We start from the raw sequence: 18,712 nt of genomic DNA on the forward strand, positions 1-18,712 counted from the left end.
TGATTGATTGATTCAGTCATTCATTAATTGATCTGAAGAATCATTTTTGTTGTCTGATGTTTTTGTCTTTTTTTTTTAACTCGGACACTGAAATCTTCAGAAAAGAAAAACAAGAACAACAACAAATAACTTTTCCTTTTCTTTTCTTTTTTTTACAGCCGATCAATATAATCAGTTGACTTATTGGTGACTTGATTTATTGTGTAGGAAGTATTGTAATAGATTTGTCTTGTAGGATTTTATTGTGTGGAGAGTAAAGCACATGACTGATGGCCGAGCTGTTGGGTTTACCTCTGGGAGTTACAGGCTGAGTTTTATGATGAAATCCACTTCTATGTTAATGACAGGGATTTTCTTTAGCCAGCAGGTAACATGAATATAAGCGGTGACAGTTTCTCTTATTCAGCTTTGTGTACATTTCACATTTCAAACTGAAAAGTATAACTTTTTCCGTTGCGGCACATAAGATTTAAGCGTTTAATTAACATTTAATTCTTGCAAAAAAAACAAAAAAAACAAAACTTTTTATTCAAAAAGTGGGTATTGAACAGAGCGTGCGGTCTTCATACACCAAATAATCGTACTTCCTCCTGACGACCAGCGTTTCTTCTGCCTCGATGTCATGACCTTAACCACGGCCCAATCCTCGTAGCAGGAAGTTGGAAGCATGACGCCATCTCGAGCGTTCCCTTAAGTTCTCTTTCCCAGGAAAAACAGAAAAACAAAAACAACAATAAACTTTTTTGTCATCAAAGTGTAAAGAGAGGACTCCAGATAGGGGGACAGGAAGTGGGATTGTGGTGACATTTACATGTTTAGACTGACGTTTGCTTGCACTGAGCCCAAAGTTCTGTGGTAAGGCTCGGGGGCAAGAGGAGGACACATGGGGAAGTTTGTCCAACGCAAACGACCCCGTGTGGAAGATACACTCTGGGATCCATCGACGTGAAGGTTAATCTCACTTCCTCAGGGCCATCATAGACATGAAACTCGGCACAGCAGAACTTCGTGAGATGAAGTCAGCGCAGGGTGGTCAAATTAACGTTCCACTGACCACGTGAAGAGATTCGTCCGACAAGGCTGTCCGCCAGTCAGCTCGCAGCGGTGAATTAAACGGGCTTAAATGGAGGACGTATAATTTCATGCAAGCACGCACTACATAACGTGCCTCCCAGTTCTTCATCTAAACGATTTTAACCGTATAGATCTGATGAAAGCCACGAAAATATGTGCAGGCACACTCTAAAAACATTTGAACTCTCATCATATCAGCCTGTTTCCATCAAGTTAAAAGAAAAAACTGTTGACATAGCAGCACTATTATGGCGTTATCGTCTAAAAAAGATGAAGTAATTCCATTTAGTTAGTCAGTGCTGCTGTAAAGTTAAGCACACCAGCCCAGCACATGGTGAAGTTGTTGTGGGAAATTAAGATAATAACAAAAGCAAAACTGCGATAACAGCCACGTAATTGCACCGTATTCCAATTAAACCCTCTCAGCTAGACCGGCGTATTGTATTTGTGCAAAATCTAATTTGCATAAAATGAACGCACCTGAAGGATGCCCCAGGAAAGTCCTCCCATGACTCACCAACCCCCAGCAGCTGCTTTATAACACACTGAGGATTCCCACAGATGACAGACGACGCCAGAGACCAGCCACCGACCAGCCACTGACCAGCCAAGAGCCGCGAGAGAACGCAGGATGCACCTCACAGCAGTCTTCACCATTTTATTTTTCTCATCAGCACTCGGGGCCCCAACCGGACCGAACCTTGACGATGCTTGTTCTGATGTGCGAAGCAGCTCTGCCGATCTGAACAAAATAGCCAGGGTCGTTTCACTGGAGATGCATTCATCCACTGTATGTGCACCTGCAGTAAAACTTAACCGTACCGAACCAATCTTTCGTATACTTGTGGGAGGAAAATGCCGCAAGTTAGAAGTCTCACTGTGTTTGTTCGTCCCGTTTGTGTTGCAGGCACACGGTGTTGGAAAAGACGTGACAGATTTATTCAGCTTTCCTGGATGGATCGAGGCCACAGACGAATGTGATCCTGCAAGTCTCCAGAACCAATCTGGGGTAAGTACTCCCTCCTCAGTCGTTGTACAGCTGTTCCCTTTCAGTGGGGTGTAAACTGAGCTTTTAATCGACAGGAGTTAGTCAGAAATAAAGTACTTACGGTAAATATTCTGATTATTAGAAAACGTTTGATGGGATGAATCGTCTTTTCCACAGCTTTGTGTCATGAAGGTGTTTGCCGTCCTGAAGAGCTACAGAGCTGCGCTGGAGATGGCGGCTGGTTTCCAAAGCTGCTCAGATTTCTGCAAGAGGGTGACGCCCGCGCTGCACAGACTGCACACCGACCTGCACAGGTGTGCGGAAGCCAGGACGGGGAGGAAGCTGCAGGTGAGCTCACCGTCTAAACATACAGCCAGCAAGTCAAGAGAACAAACCCTACGGACTGGAGCGTGGCAGCAGCTCCGTGACCGGAGAAACCGTGAAGCCGCGTCGTAACTCACATAGGAACAGTTCATATGTACTGTGTTGAGTTGGCTTACCCTTACGAAAACACGATGCACTTCCAGTATACTGAAGTATGACATGCATCCTAACTTTTGGAAACTAATAACGTATAAGACGTGTACTATTTTGGTACTCCTTGGGACTAAACTGGACCACTTTGCAGTTTATAGAAGTATATTTTAAAGTGTACTTAAACTAAAATATATTTGAATTCTTTTGGGACGGAAATGTTTACTTTTTGCAGTTACAGCATGAGTAAAGTACACTCACTTGTTTTTTAGTAAAACAAGTACACTAAATGTGCGCTAAAGGAAACTCTCTTCTTCCAAGTACAGATTAAGTATACAGGTAAACGTTAAGTATACTACTCTGAAGTATACTTTTTGCAAGTTGCAGCAAACGTAAAGCAAACATCAAGTAAAAGTACGCTTGCTCAGTTTTAGTATACGCTAAAGCTGTGTACGCTAAACTTTTAGTGTATATTAAAACTGTCCTGAAGTAATCTTCTTTTTTCCTGTGGACAGTAAAAGCAGACAGGTGTCGATTCCATGTTTTATGATGGCTCAGCATAAGTGTCATGGCTGCTCTTGATCGTTTACATGCTTTTATTTATTATTTTTTTTAGGAGTCCCACGTCAGCGAAGAGGCGCAGCCCCCCAGACTAACGGAGGAATGGTCGAGGGCCCTCTTCTGCCGCTACACGATGGACAGACTTTTCTCCTTCTCCGTCCTCACCGCTCGCGTCTTCGCAGCTGGCGACCCGTCAAACCACGCTCCGTCAGCTTCACCCGCAAAATGTGTTTAAAAGAAAAACCCAGAAAACCTGCCGCAGCCTCTCATCGGTAGACTGTCTGCAGCGCAGAGAACAACTGGTATGTGATCACATTGGTCATGTTTGAGTATCTTGTCGTCATCTCAGGATGGCAGTGTATGTTTCAACACAAAGGAACATGTAACGTACTTTCAATGAAATTGTCATTATGAATATTTTCAAAAATATTTATTCAGTTGATATTTATCCTATTTATTCCTCAAGCTTTTTATGAAGGAGGTTGTTTCGGGTTTCTGCATTTCACGTGGTGTATTTATTAAGCCCGCTGGATAAATAAATATGGATGTGCAGTATCTCACGTGGTTGTCGGTGTGATTTGTGTTGTGTTTCTCACACACAATAACTGCCAAAGGAAAGTGAACTTACTCCTCATGACGGGAGAATTTCCCATAGTTCAGTCAAACAAGTGCACGGAGGCGAGAAGGAAGTTGTGCTTTCCTGAAACATCCCTGTCACTCCACAGCTTCCTGCGCGTTTGTCTCGCCGCGGCGTGTCGGCTGTATGAATGGGAGGAGGGGAAAAGAAAAAAAAAAGCTATTTTTCACAACAACAAAAAAAGAGGAAGTGAGCTCAAGTGTTGCATAGTACCGTTATTCAATGAGTATGTGCACATCCACATCTGTTGTGTATATGTCGTCATGACCGCACAGACATCACTGAGCCCGTTATTGTCATATTGTCTTTTCAGCGTTTTCGACACTGTGGTGTGACTTTGAATGGGATAAATTATCAATCACCCATCATCCTTATTCCCCCCCAACGAGTTTCAAGGGGGGAGTTACAAGAAATTAAAACTCCCAATTGTGTTACGGTGGTGCGTGTATCTGCCTGCAGCGTCCTGCGGCAACCCTGCTACCTGCACTTGACATTTAACGTTCCTATGGCGACACGTCTGTTACACTGATGTGTGTCGGTGTACGTCTACTTTGCACTTTGATTCTCCCATTCACCGCCTCTTGATGAACCAAGATGTACTCGACATTAAATGTACTGCCTTGGCTATGATACGATTACTATGAAGCGAATGAACCGATGAAGCCTCTTGGACGAGAGGCGAAACGCCTTCACGGATATATACCAAGTCCAGTTGCACTCGATTCAATTCCTTTGGAGAAGCAAATGTACTATTGCTAATACTTTGTAAAGTACTAATATGATATGATTACTATGTGGGAGCTGTACTACGACTACCACTTCATGTAGAACTACTATGGTATGATTATTTTGTAGCAAATGTGCTGCCACTACTTCATAAAGTCCATCCATCCATTATCCAAGCCGCTTGCCCCAAGTGGGGTCGCGGGGATGCTGGAGCCTATCCCAGCAGCGATTGGGCGGCAGACGGGGAGACACCCTGGACAAGGCCGCCAGTCCATCACAGGGCCCACACATTCACACCTAGGGACAATTTAGTATGGCCGGTTCACCTGACCTACATGTCTTTGGACCGCGGGAGGAAACCGGAGCACCTGGAGGAAACCTGCACAGACAGGGGGAGAACATGCAAACTCCACACAGAGGACGACCCCCAAGGTTGGACGACCCCGGGGTTCGAACCCCGGACCTTCGTGCTGTGAGGCGACTGTGCTAACCACTGCGCCACCATGCCGCCCTACTTCACAAAGTGCTACTATGATCTGATTACTAGGAAAATATAGTACTACTACTACTTCGCTTAGTACTACTCTGGTATAATTACTACGTTGCAAATGTGCTGCCACTACGTCATATAGCCTTACTGTATTATTACTATAAAGAAAATATAGTACTTCATATGAAATGATTACTATAAATCAAATGTAATGCTACTATTACAGCTACTTCACTTATTAGTACTTTAATATGGTTATTATGGAGCAAATGTATTACTACTACTGCAGCTTCATGCTGCACATCTATGATACAATTACTATGCAGCAAATATACTACCATTACTTCATATTGTACTACTGTGATTTGATTACTATGTAGCCAATGTAGACCACTGCTCCATGTAGTACTACTGTGATGTCATTACTACGTAACGCTCTGTGACGCTAGCTGGCAGCACATTAGTTAATCTGCCCCCATTTCTGACTCCGTTGTAAAGCCCCTCTGGGTTAAAGCGCCTGCTAAACGGCCAAAAATGTAAAAGTAATCCAAAAGTAATCCAAATGTAATCCAAGCGTAGATGTAATCCAAAACCAACGAAGGCGTGGTCAAACGTCGGAAAGCACTTCCTGGTGAGCGCCAGTGAGAAAGGTGAGTTCTGTCCTCTGCGAAAGGGAAAGCTTTTAACCTCGTTTTAGACAAAAAGTGTATTGATTCACGATGTGGGTGGGGGTGGGGGTGGTGGTGTTAATCTTCTCAGCCGTGACTTTAGTCCCCGCGGGGGCTCGAGTTCAGGTCAAACGTCCGCGACGTCCCCCCGGATGGGCCACGGCGGAGCGCGCCGTGCGTATTTTCGATGCGACACGTTTACGCCCCGCTTTTAATTTGAAGTTTTTATTTATCGCCCCGCTTTTAATTTGAAGTTTATTTATCGCCCCCTCCCCCTCCCCCCTTCATTGACAGCCGCGACATCGGGGGGGGGGGGGGCGTCCGAGCGTCTTCTGAGTTAGCGACGCGTGGTTGGTTGGTGAAGCGACTTGGGCGGACGGTGTTTTGCCACACGTTGTACCCCCCAGATAATGTGTACCCCAGAGACCCGCGGCGTCGCGGCAGGGAGCAAGCGGAGCGTGGTTGCTGTCTTCCTACGTCACCTAACCAACTGAGTGCTGCCTCGTTTCTAAAACTGCATCGATTTAAAACAAAGGAGGTAAAAACATAATTAATGAATAACAAAAGAAAAATGAACGTCTCTTGCGCTACACGCGATGGGAACTAGATTCTTATGGGGTACAATAATTGGGCCCACAGCGTCTTTGCCCCAGATGAGGGAAACACGTCTGGTCCATGCTATGGATGCTTTCATACTAATCCTGCCAAATCCGCATTCCAGTGGCCGTGTGGCCAGGGCAGAGATCCAGTAGTGAAGGGCACGTTATTTCTTGCCTGCTGAAACGCTTTTCCTCCATCTTCACCTGCAGATTAGGGCCTGCGGCAGCCGATGGGCAAAACCATCTCGTATGTGAGGATACTGGTCAAACTGGGTACCGGTGGCTATCCAGGGGTGATTATGTGTCTTTCAGCACAAAGATCCTTGAAACTACCTTAATTTTGCAGACATACTGAGATATGTGTTGTAGAAATATGGAGACGCGCTCCGATGAGACGACTTAACCGTGTCACGGTAGACCGGTTGCAGACTGGTGGGAGCTGTTGGAGCTGGTGGAGCTGGAAGAATTCAGCTAGTTCAGCCTGGAGGCTTTAATGCGGCGCTTCATATCCTCCGCAGATGTGTCCTCTTCCTCATGCAAACATGCCAAACTTCCTTCTACCACCAGGCACACGGATACTCAGAGAAAGACAAAACTGTTGGCACTAGGGATGCACCAATACCGATACTGTTTGTCAGACACCGGGGTGATACCAGGCTCAGATGGAGTATCGGTTTTGAAGAGTTCACCCTAGACTGAAGTCCAATGGCGTATGGAAGCCCGTGTTTTCTTCAGTGTTGGAGAAAAAAACCAATTTATCTCAATTATTTTGATAATGGGCCCCAAAATAACCATCTGAATCTGCACTGCTGCAGCAGGAGCGGATCGGCCCAGTAATCGGTACTGGCCACTAATTAAAGATTCGTCCTTGGAATCGGTATCGGCGGTGAAGAAGCGATAGCGGCGCATGTGTAGTCGGCGCCGTGATCTTGACATGTTGTGTAGTTACTAAATCCTACGTCACGACGCAGTAACGTAAGTTGACTGTATACCACACCCACGCCGCGTGATCAGCCAAGTGAACGGTGTCTTTCCTGGAAGTAATGACCCGCTAATAATAAACCGAGTCTCGTCAGACAGATGCCTCCGGCTTGAGAGGCGAGTGAACCGCAGAGCTCCGCTCGAAACAATAGAACAGGTCTTGTGTTTGGCATGAGGGTGGGAATATGTACTGACTTACAAGCCACTTTATTTCCTCATTGTACGGGTTACAATGAGTGTGTTCTCTGCATTTAACCCATCCTACTGTACGGGAGCAGTGGGCAGCTGCAGCGCCCGGGGGACCAACTCCAGTTCTTCTTTCCGTTGCCTTGCTCAGGGGCACAGGCAGGAGTATTAACCCTAACATGCATGTCTTTTTGATGGTGGGGGGAAACCGGAGCACCCGGGAGAAAACCCATGCAGACATAGGGAGAACATGCAAACTCCACACAGAGAGGACCTGGGACGGCCGGGCGTTCGAACCCAGGACTGTGAGGCAACAGCGCTGACCCCTGGGCCACCGTGCCGCCCCCGACTTGCAGGATATTTAGGATGCAGCCGTCAAAGCAGCTATATGCAGTGTCACCGGAGGCCCTCTGTAGCTGGAGGAGGTGGACCTCTATTTAGAGAATCGATTCAACAATTATTTTCTTGTGATATTCATGCGGTCTGTCTTTTTTTTTTGTCCAGATGAATGTGGGCGTAGCTCACAGCGAGGTGAACCCCAACACCCGGGTGATGAACAGCAGAGGGATATGGCTGGCCTACCTGCTGTTGACCGTCGTGTTGCACATTGTCCTGCTCAGCATCCCCTTCTTCACCGTGCCTCTGGTCTGGACCCTCACCAACGTCATCCACAATCTGGTCAGTGGAAAAGCCTTCACAGAGCTCAACCGCAGCACCGGCCTGGCTGGTCGTTTATAACGGAAACCTCTTACAGCGGTCACGGTCACAAGTCGTTGGGGCGTAATCATCCCTACACTAACGCTGTTTGAATAACATGGTTATTGGCTCAAACAGTCTGCTCTAAATGATTGTTTTGGCGCTCCCGTGTATGGAAAATCTAACACGAAACTAAGGGAATTTACGAAATGTAAGGTTCCATCCATCCGTCCATTATCCGAACTGCTTATCCTGCCCTCGAGGTCACAGGGATGCTGGAGCCTATCCCAGCAGGCAGAGAGGCACCCTGGACAGGCCGCCAGTGTGCCCCATAATTATTTCCTTTTTAATCGCAGAAAGGTGACTCAGTTCATGCGGACACCATGTGCAACGTGTGTTGTGAGAAGTGTTTCATCACTCTTCCGAGTGACCTCATGTAAGTGATCTCTTCCCCAATTCACAGAGGACTCGGGAAGAGATCACTTACATGAGGTCACCCAGAAGAGTGATGAAACACTTCTCACAGCACACGTTGCACATCGTGCCCGGTTGAACTGAGTCACCTCTCTGCGATTTCCCTTACCTGGATTGTTGGGCATGCGTAAAGACATTTTTTTTAGACTTTGATTGTCGAGTTTTTACACAGCATTACGATTAAAAAAGGGGAAGTTCTAATACACAGTGAGTTTTGTAACACCCCACAGTAAAAATTATAGAAAGGATCGAATCCCCGTGTTGCCTCCGGCTTGGTCGGGCGTCCCTACAGACACAACTGGCCGTGTCTGCGGGTGGGAAGCCGGATGTGGGTGTGTGTTCTGGTTGCTGCACTAGCGCCTCCTCTGGTCTGTCGGGGCGCCTGTTCAGGGGGGGGGGACTGGGGGGGGGGTAGCGTGATCCTCCTACGCGCTACGCCCCCCTGGTGAAACTCCTCACTGTCAGGTGAAAAGAAGCAGCTGGCGACTCCACATGTATGGGAGGAGGTATGTGGTAGTCTGCAGCCCTCCCCGGATCGGCAGAGGGGGTGGAGCAGCGACCGGGGCGGCTCGGGAGAGTGGGGTGATTGGGTAATCGGCCAGATACAATTGGGGAAAAAGAGGGGGGGGGGGGTATAGAATGGAAAAATTGTATCAACAATAATCGCATACCCCCCCCCCCGCCCCCGGAACAACACATAATAATACAATGACCCCCAAACAAAACAGAAAATAAGGGTGTTAAAAGATTTTACCCAAACCATCTCCGACCTACGACCTACTCTCTCCATCCAACCTTCTTTTAAATAAACCGCTTCATAGGCCACACGGGCCGAGTCCCTTAAGCCAAAGAAAAGACCCCCCCCCCTTTTCTCCCCAGTTGTACTTGGCCAATTACCCCGCTCTTCCGAGCCGTCCCAGTCGCTGCTCCACCCCCCTCAAACTACCACATGCCTCCTCCAGGACATGTGGAGTCGCCAGCCGCTTCTTTTCACCTGACAGTGGGGGGTTTCGCCAGGGGGACGTAGCACGTGGGAGGATCACGCGGTTCCCCCTCCCCCCCGAACAGGCGCCCCTACCGGGCAGAGGAAGTGCTAATGCAGCGGCCAGGACACATACCCACATCCGGCTTCCCACCCGCAGACACAGTCAATTGTGTCTGTAGGGACACCCGACCAAGCCGGAGGTAACACGGGGATTCGAACCGGCGATCCTCATATTGGTAGGCAATGGAATAGACCGCCACGCTACTCGGACACCCCCGAAGAAAAGACATTTAAACACTTGGTCACATCAGCATTGCACTGGCAAACTGAGCATAGATTTACCGTACAAATTGCCGTTTCTGATGTTTGCGGTCAAGGTGAGTTCATATTCACGTTGGATGTGTTTTGTCCTCCACAGGCGATGTACTTGTTCCTGCACACAGTTAAGGGAACCCCGTTTGAGACGCCAGATCAGGGTAAAGCTCGCCTGCTCACGCACTGGGAGCAAATGGACTACGGCATCCAGTTCACTTCCTCTCGCAAATTCCTCACCATCTCGCCCATCGTTCTGTAAGTATATGTTCCGCCTGCAGGGAAGACTGCTCTCTAAACGATGGCGATCGGTTTGCAAGTCTCGGAAGAAGAAGATACGGCGGGCCAAGTGGTGCCGCAGCACCAGTTCGAGACGTTTAGCCGATCAAGTGTTTCTGTGACCGAATAATTTAACAGGACTTAAAGGTGCAACCTGTAATGTCATGCGCCGCCACGGCCTTGTGCAGTACTGCGACAACACGAGCACTCTACTGACAGCCAGAAACCACACCTATCTAGGCATTAGGTCTCCGTCATGTATTTGTTTGAGAAATGGACACAACGGGAAAGCCTCAGAAAGAAGGGAAATTTATGCATTGGCTTGTTTTCTCATTCGCAAGTCATTGAAGCGCACGTTTACAAAGTCCGACCAAAACAACGGCAGATGGCTGCTGTGTGCGTCATTTGCAGATTGTACCTTCAGTGTGACATCTTTTGAGATGGTTAGCATCACTGGGGCTGCTAAAAGGAAAGCCATCACGTCTTCCCATGGAGGCTGCAGACAGGGCCTGCAGATGGCTTTGGACCAGAAGGAGTGATCTGTGGGCCAGTGCTGCTGGGACACAAGCCAGGGCCTGATCGACCCTGGCTGGGTCGCCTGAGCGAGGGCGTGTGATGTTGAAAGACCCGAAAGACCCGAGGACCTCAGGAAACATCACCGACGATGTGCCCCAGTGCATCCTGGGATGTCTCTTCCAGTCGTTAGATAGTTACAATGCACATGTGCTGTAAATACTGGAGGTAATTTGCTCATACCTAAGAGGAAATTCAGGTGCCTCCGCAAAAGACAAAAGGGTACAAGTGATTTTTTTTTTAAAAGATAAATAAAAAAGATTGTCATCTGTCCCAAAACTCAACGTAATTCATTCATCAATTCAGGCACCACGACAACTGACTTAAGTCTAGTTTTTTTATCGGCCAGGTCATACAGTTCCCTACAAAGGGATCGTTTAGAATTGTTCAGGTCTCCCCCTGTTTTTCGGTAGCCAATAGTGTTATTGATTGGTAGGTTTCATTTTCCCATTTGTCCATCTGATACTTCACACTGGACACACGGCTCCTGCTAGCCAGCTACATCACAACACACGTCGACGTGGACATCTGTTGGATTCTCCCTCGGTTTTAAAAAGGGTCACTTAAAAAGTGCAAAGCAAAGCATATCGGCCCATTAAGGCATTTGTCACGAACACGACTTTTAACATTTTGAACTGGTCAAGGTAGACTTGCCACTGCATGTTGGCTGTTTTGGGTGAATTGTCCAAGTCCACGTGCATTACACATGCTGGTTAGCGTTGTACCCGGTAGGAAGTACAGGACGGACAAACGCGAAAACGAAATCTACCAATCGACAACCTCAACAGTCTTTGTTATATAAAAGTGGTCTTTAAAAAGATCCGAACTAGCCCTTTACGCTGAGGTACAAGTTTGCAGAACACGCCGGTTAAATCTCACAATCCTGTAGTACTTGGACTTTTAAATATGAATACTCACAAGGCTGTGTATTTTCTGTGCATATTTTGTGTTTGAACGTGATGGTATTGGGTGTCGATACTAAATGTAGACTGTTTATCTCTTCCTCTCCAGGTATATTCTTGCCAGTTTCTACACGAAATACGATGCCACTCATTTCCTCGTCAACACAAGTTCCCTACTCAGTGTGCTGCTTCCAAAGTTGCCTCAGTTCCACGGAGTACGGATATTTGGCATCAACAAATACTGACACAAGCGACTCACGCTGGATCCTAGCATTCAGTTTCAGTGGACTAAACGTCTCAGGGTTAGCGATGAAGAAGAGGAGAATCAATCTGACGCGTCCTATAACTATCCAGACTCTGTGATGGAGGGATCTATGAAGTTTATACTGCCTCGTGTGGCCCTGAATTGAATGAACCAAAATGCACTGCTGTACTGAGCTGTTGTGTATGATGATGTGCTATAGGTTACTGAATTAGTCTGATGTCCTACTTCACTTTTCTACATTTGACATTCCTGTTGTATATCTGCTAATCGCCGGGCACCAAACCGGCACTAGAGACTGCAAACTGTTGCTTTCTAGAAAGAGCAGAGTTTAGATGGCATCCTGTGTAAAGTTGGGGGATAAGTCGTGGATTTATTTTCTGTCAAAAGTACATTGGAAAAGAACAGCATCCTCTAGTCTCAGACATAGCTTTTAGTTTTTCTTATCCAAACTGCACTGGCTGTGAGTATTTAAAAACTGTGAGGTACTTGACCGTGCCATTTCACGAGGTTGTGTGTGACTGTGTTTATTATGGCAGCGTGCCGGTTCCCTAATTGTCGAAAGACTAACCGTGCCCTTTGCGGTGCCCTGCAAGGTTTCATTTTCTCTTTTCTCTGTCACATCCGATGATTTCCATTCATGTGGTCATGTGTCAGTAGTAAATATTTTTCATCCATGTTGTTTCCAAGTTCAAATGATGTACCGTGCTGCTTGATTCACTGCTGGGCATGTTTACTCACGAATTTAACAGTTTGTGAATGCAGATCACGGTTTAAATGTGCTGTCATGTTTATTTAGCCAAACTAGTGCCTCGAGCTGCAACACAGCATTACTTTCGTGACGAGGTTTTATGGGGGGCCATGAATCACACTAACTGATAGAAGTGTGGGCCTGATTATGAGCTGTGGGGAACTCCAGACACTTTACATGAAGCCCCTTGTTGGGGGCCGTGTTGTGACTGTGTCCATAGATCCGAGGGATTCCCCCCCCCCCTCTTCTCCAGAGTTGAGCTTTGTCATGTTTGCATTGCGGTGTCTGACAACATGCTAATCCATGTGCACGGGAAACACATGCAAATAGGTCTTGGTCTGCCCGCTGTTTGAAACATGTTTTGTGATAGGCGGGGACTCCTCGCCTCCACAGGGGATGAAGTGTAAACATTGCCACAGTGTTTGGCTTTCCTGACTTTTAGAAGCCACCCAGATAACGTGAAGCGGCCGGTGCTGGGGTGAGAACAGCTAGGGGGGAAGTGTCTAGACGTTCCCGAAACTAGGTGAAACTGAAAAAAGGGAATGTTGAAAACAAATCAATTATCAGAACCTGCATCTTAAAGTAGTTGATTGATAATAAGCTGCAACCGACGTTCCAGGAGGAAATTATGTCATCGTTGGTCACCACGGTTTTCCTAAGTTCTGCTTCCACTTTTACGGTCTGCAATTTCTGTTATGCAGACACGAGTTCTTTGAATTCGCCTCATTTCACTCAAGCCAGGTGAACCAACTTCACATGTTTTGAAATACATATACAACTCGTTGATGAGCAACGAGTCGCATGTTTCAATGTGCGACACCAAGTTAAGTGCTCAGGCATGATGCCCCCCCCCCAAATACACCACCTACCCCAAATACACCATCTATCCATCCATCCACCCATTATCTGAACCGCTTAGTCTGCTCTTAGGGTCGCGGGGATGCTGGAGCCTATCCCCGCAGTCATTGGGCGGCAGGCAGGGAGACACCCTGGACAGGCCGCCAGGCCATCACAGGGCCCATATACACACACACACACACACACACACACACACACACACACACACACACACACACACACACACACACACACACACACACACACACACACACACACACACACACACTCATTCATACCCAGGGACAATTTAGTACGGCCAATTCAGCTGACCTACATGTCTTTGGACTGTGGGAGGAAACCGGAGCCCCCGGAGGAAACCCACGCTGACACGGGGAGAACATGCAAACTCCCCACAGACGACGACGACCCGGGACGACCCCCAAGGTTGGACTACCCCGGGGCTCGAACCCAGGACCTTCTTGCTGTGAGGCGACCGCGCTAACCACTGGGCCACCGTGCCCCAAATACACCAATCCATCCTAAATTTGTTGAAAAAGCCACATAGCAAGTCTTAACAGTGACATCTTCATTGGAAATGCCTCACTGAAGTAACAAGTCCTCCAACCCATACGACCAGACTAGGTCGTTTGTTCTCAAATACGACCCACGGGAGCGTTTCCTAAATTAGCGCCCCCTACCGGCGGCAGGAGATATGCCACATATACTTGTCGCCTCTGTGCGTTGTAGGTTTTTTTAAACAATTTGATAATAAAATATGTAGTCAGTGCGTTTTTGTGTCGTTTCGCCGTCTAGTATAGTAGTGTAAACTACTAATAAGACACGTTAGCCTCTAGCTAACGGGTCTGACCCTTTAGCCGAGCGGTTAGTGACGTCGCCCTGTGGTGCAGTACACCCCGCATCAAATCCCGCACCGGGCAACAAAATAACCGGTTACAGTAACTAAGATTGCTATTGGCAGTATGTTTACTTATGAATAAGAGCTAACTCAACGTTAGCCAAAAGTTAGAAAGTCAGCTAGCGTGGACATTACTATGTCACTATGTGACATTAAAGTTTGCTTTTGTAATCGGTTATTTTTTTGCCCGGTGCGGGATTCGATACGGGGTGTTCTGCGCCACAAGGCGACATCACTAACCGCTCGGCTAAAGGGTCAGATCCGTTAGCTAGGGGCTAACGGGTCTTATTAGTAGTTTACATTACATAACGTGTTAGAAATACACAGGAAGTAGCTTAAAACGTAACTACCATCCTGTTTACACTTGGTTTTAAAATGGGCGATCACATCACCTGTGCCTATCATGCGTCTCCAAACGCGTCCTGCTGACCACTTGTGATCAGATTTCGTTACTTTTTTTTTATTCTTAATGTATTTCTAGTTTTTCTCCTTATCTCGCCCGATTAACCCAGCGGCATATGGCCGGAACTCTAGTCCAGTAACTCCCCTGGCTCACGTTTCCACAGGAAGGAGATAGTCGTAACACCAGCTTCCTTCCGACTCGCGTCGGCCGCGCTCGCTAGTGTTACACGCTTGAGGCCTCCTACCCTTATTGTCATAATACGTTACCGTATATTGGTCATGTGACATTCAATCTCTACGTACTTATAATGAATTTCTTCAAGATTCTGTACATGAATATGAACAATGTTCAATAAAAATATAAAAAAAAAACAAAAACGCTGAAGCCTCCTCGCATGGATATTGCGTCACCTTCAGGCCGCGAAGGACACGTAGGGAGGACGCTTTCGGTCGCTTGGCTGCAGGCGCCCGGAGAGGCCAGAGGGGTCGCTGGAGAACGACGAGTCCCCCAACACTACACCGATCTACGCCCGCTCTCCCTCGGGTAAGGGTGGCCTAATGAAGGCCTCACCCCGTGGACGCTCTGGCCGTGACCGGTTACGGCGAGTCTGGGATACAGACCCTCCCAGCCGCACGACGAGCGGACTGCAAGAACGGCGGTTTAATTCCGCTCCGCCGTCAGAGGGGCTTTCGGTACCCCGAAGAAGATTTCGTTACTGTGTACGTCACATCCGCCGCGAGGTCAAAGGGCCTCAGTCAAGCGCCAGGTTTGCCGACTGGCTGTGAAAACGAGAGCTAACGTGTGAAGATGTTTCAAGCACTAATATACATGTCCGGACTGCTCCAGCTGTTGAGACTGACAGCACTGAGTCTTCTGCCCACGTGGTGATTAGGCGTCTCGTGTCACCTGTGCTCCAACCACGTACACTCTCCCCTCCCTCCATTTTGTCTAAAGTTGGCGCGCTGTTACCCTAACAACCACCACATCCTGCATCGATGACGTATTTTCCTGTTCCGTCCTCGTCGGGGACGCGTCAGGACGCATAGCGTTTCCGCTACAAAAGACACGTGGTCCAACGCGTCCCAGACCACCTCGGCAAGTGGTTTGAGGAGCCGGTTCACAAAACGGTTTGGAGGTGGTTTACACTTGTATTTAGCGCCGTCCACTTGTGATCCGATCCCAAAAAACGCATTTTAAAACCAAGTGTAAACGGGGTGTATAGGTCGTGATAACCTGCTTGTACAAACGACCTATGGAGTCGTTTTTGTGTTTGTTTCATGAGGTGAATTTGTAATTAGTGGTATTGGGCTTTACAAATGAAACCGACTTGACGTGAGTTTTTTTTTTTTTTTTTACCTTTCCTAGAAAGCGACAGTTGAGTCAGACAGGAAATGGGAGAGGACGACACACAATGAAGGCCGCCTGCCGGCTGGGGCGGACCCGGCGACGACGCTGTGACCCTCTGTTGCCATGTGACCGTGTGGCACGCGCTGTAACTAGGGGGCCGCCCCCGGCCGCGAGACTTCTGTCGAATCCCGCGTCAGTTTACAGGAAGTAACGGCGGCGGAGCGAAAGGCGGGAAAACCAAGAAAAATCACTCTGCAGGATTTTTAACCCCTACATTTGTTTTCGCTTAGGATTCTGAGCAACTGACCAAAAAAAGGGCAGACAAGGGAAAACAATGCACGCCATTCATGGGGCCGACTCGCCGGGACATTTCCTGAATAAACAAACGCACACAATTCACGGGAATATTTACAATTCAAATAGCTGCTGAGCTCAGATTGTGGTATTGCCGGACTCCTTTCTGTTTGTAAAGCGAAAGTATGTTGCTTTAAACCCTGTTACCCACGTGCCCCCCCCGTTACCTCCAACACTAAACCCTGTTACCCACGTGCCCCCCCCCGTTACCTCCAACACTAAACCTGTTACCCACGTAGCCCCCCCGTTACCTTCAACACTAAACCTGTTACCCACGTAGCCCCCCCCCGTTACCTCCAACACTAAACCCTGTTACCCACGTGCCCCCCCGTTACCTCCAACACTAAACCCTGTTACCCACGTAGCCCCCCCCGTTACCTCCAACACTAAACCCTGTTACCCACGTAGCCCCCCCCGTTACCTCCAACACTAAACCCTGTTACCCACGTGCCCCCCCGTTACCTCCAACACTAAACCTGTTACCCACGTGCCCCCCGTTACCTCCAGCACTAAACCTGTTACCCACGTAGCCCCCCCCCGTTACCTCCAACACTAAACCCTGTTACCCACGTAGCCCCCCCCCGTTACCTCCAACACTAAACCTGTTACCCACATAGCCCCCCCCCGTTACCTCCAACACTAAACCCTGTTACCCACGTAGCCCCCCCGTTACCTCCAACACTAAACCCTGTTACCCACATAGCCCCCCCCCGTTACCTCCAACACTAAACCTGTTACCCACATAGCTCCCCCCGTTACCTCCAACACTAAACCCTGTTACCCACGTAGCCCCCCCGTTACCTCCAACACTAAACCCTGTTACCCACGTAGCCCCCCCGTTACCTCCAACACTAAACCCTGTTACCCACGTAGCACCCCCCTTACCTCCAGCACTAAACCCTGTTACCCACGTAGCCCCCCCGTTACCTCCAACACTAAACCCTGTTACCCACATAGCCCCCCCCCGTTACCTCCAACACTAAACCTGTTACCCACATAGCTCCCCCCGTTACCTCCAACACTAAACCCTGTTACCCACGTAGCCCCCCCGTTACCTCCAACACTAAACCCTGTTACCCACGTAGCCCCCCCGTTACCTCCAACACTAAACCCTGTTACCCACGTAGCACCCCCCTTACCTCCAGCACTAAACCCTGTTACCCACGTAGCCCCCCCCCCGTTACCTCCAACACTAAACCCTGTTACCCACGTAGCCCCCCCCCCGTTACCTCCAACACTAAACCCTGTTACCCACGTAGCCCCCCCCCCGTTACCTCCAGCACTAAATCCTGTTACCCACGTAGCCCCCCCGTTACCTCCAGCACTAAACCTGTTACCCACGTGCCCCCCCCGTTACCTCCAGCACTAAACCTGTTACCCACGTAGCCCCCCCGTTACCTACAACACTAAACCTGTTACTCACGTGCCCCCCCCGTTACCTCCAACACTAAACCCTGTTACCCACGTAGCCCCCCCCGTTACCTACAACACTAAACCCTGTTACCCACGTGCCCCACCCGTTACCTCCAACACTAAACCTGTTACCCACGTAGCCCCCCCCGTTACCTCCAACACTAAACCCTGTTACCCACGTAGCCCCCCCCGTTACCTCCAACACTAAACCCTGTTACCCACGTAGCCCACCCGTTACCTCCAACACTAAACCTGTTACCCACGTAGCCCCCCCCGTTACCTCCAGCACTAAACCTGTTACCCACGTAGCCCCCCCGTTACCTCCAACACTAAACCTGTTACCCACGTGCCCCCCCCGTTACCTCCAGCACTAAACCTGTTACCCACGTAGCCCACCCGTTACCTCCAACACTAAACCTGTTACCCACGTAGCCCCCCCCGTTACCTCCAACACTAAACCTGTTACCCACGTAGCCCCCCCGTTACCTACAACACTAAACCCTGTTACCCACGTGCCCCCCCCCGTTACCTCCAGCACTAAACCTGTTACCCACGTAGCCCACCCGTTACCTCCAGCACTAAACCTGTTACCCACGTAGCCCCCCCCCCCCCCGTTACCTCCAGCACTAAACCTGTTACCCACGTAGCCCCCCCCGTTACCTCCAACACTAAACCTGTTACCCACGTAGCCCCCCCGTTACCTCCAACACTAAACCTGTTACCCACGTAGCCCCCCCGTTACCTCCAGCACTAAACCCGGTTACCCACGTGCCCCCCCCCCGTTACCTCCAGCACTAAACCCGGTTACCCACGTGCCCCCC

At 48.7% G+C, this 18,712-nt stretch overlaps 1 protein-coding gene across 1 annotated transcript; it reads left to right on the forward strand.

Annotated features, from left to right (window-relative positions):
* Nucleotides 1–5,564: 5,564 nt before the first annotated feature.
* ormdl2 (ORMDL sphingolipid biosynthesis regulator 2) lies at nt 5,565–12,579 on the forward strand. The gene is made up of 4 exons (XM_056274255.1): nt 5,565–5,600; nt 7,889–8,062; nt 9,958–10,109; nt 11,715–12,579. The coding sequence occupies exons 2-4, from the start codon at nt 7,889–7,891 to the stop codon at nt 11,848–11,850; spliced, it is 462 nt and encodes a 153-aa protein (XP_056130230.1). The 5' UTR covers nt 5,565–5,600; the 3' UTR covers nt 11,851–12,579.
* The last annotated feature ends 6,133 nt before the right edge of the window (nt 12,580–18,712 follow it).

The sequence above is a fragment of the Lampris incognitus genome, chromosome 2, assembly GCF_029633865.1.
Source record: "Lampris incognitus isolate fLamInc1 chromosome 2, fLamInc1.hap2, whole genome shotgun sequence".
NCBI lineage: Eukaryota > Metazoa > Chordata > Actinopteri > Lampriformes > Lampridae > Lampris > Lampris incognitus.

Coding starts and splice junctions, on each gene's coding strand:
- ormdl2 (XM_056274255.1), top strand. CDS start 7,889: ATGAATGTGGGCGTAGCTCACAGCGAGGTGAACCCCAACACCCGGGTG. Junction 8,063..9,957: donor CCAACGTCATCCACAATCTG/GTCAGTGGAAAA, acceptor TGTCCTCCACAG/GCGATGTACTTGTTCCTGCA. Junction 10,110..11,714: donor ACCATCTCGCCCATCGTTCT/GTAAGTATATGT, acceptor CTTCCTCTCCAG/GTATATTCTTGCCAGTTTCT.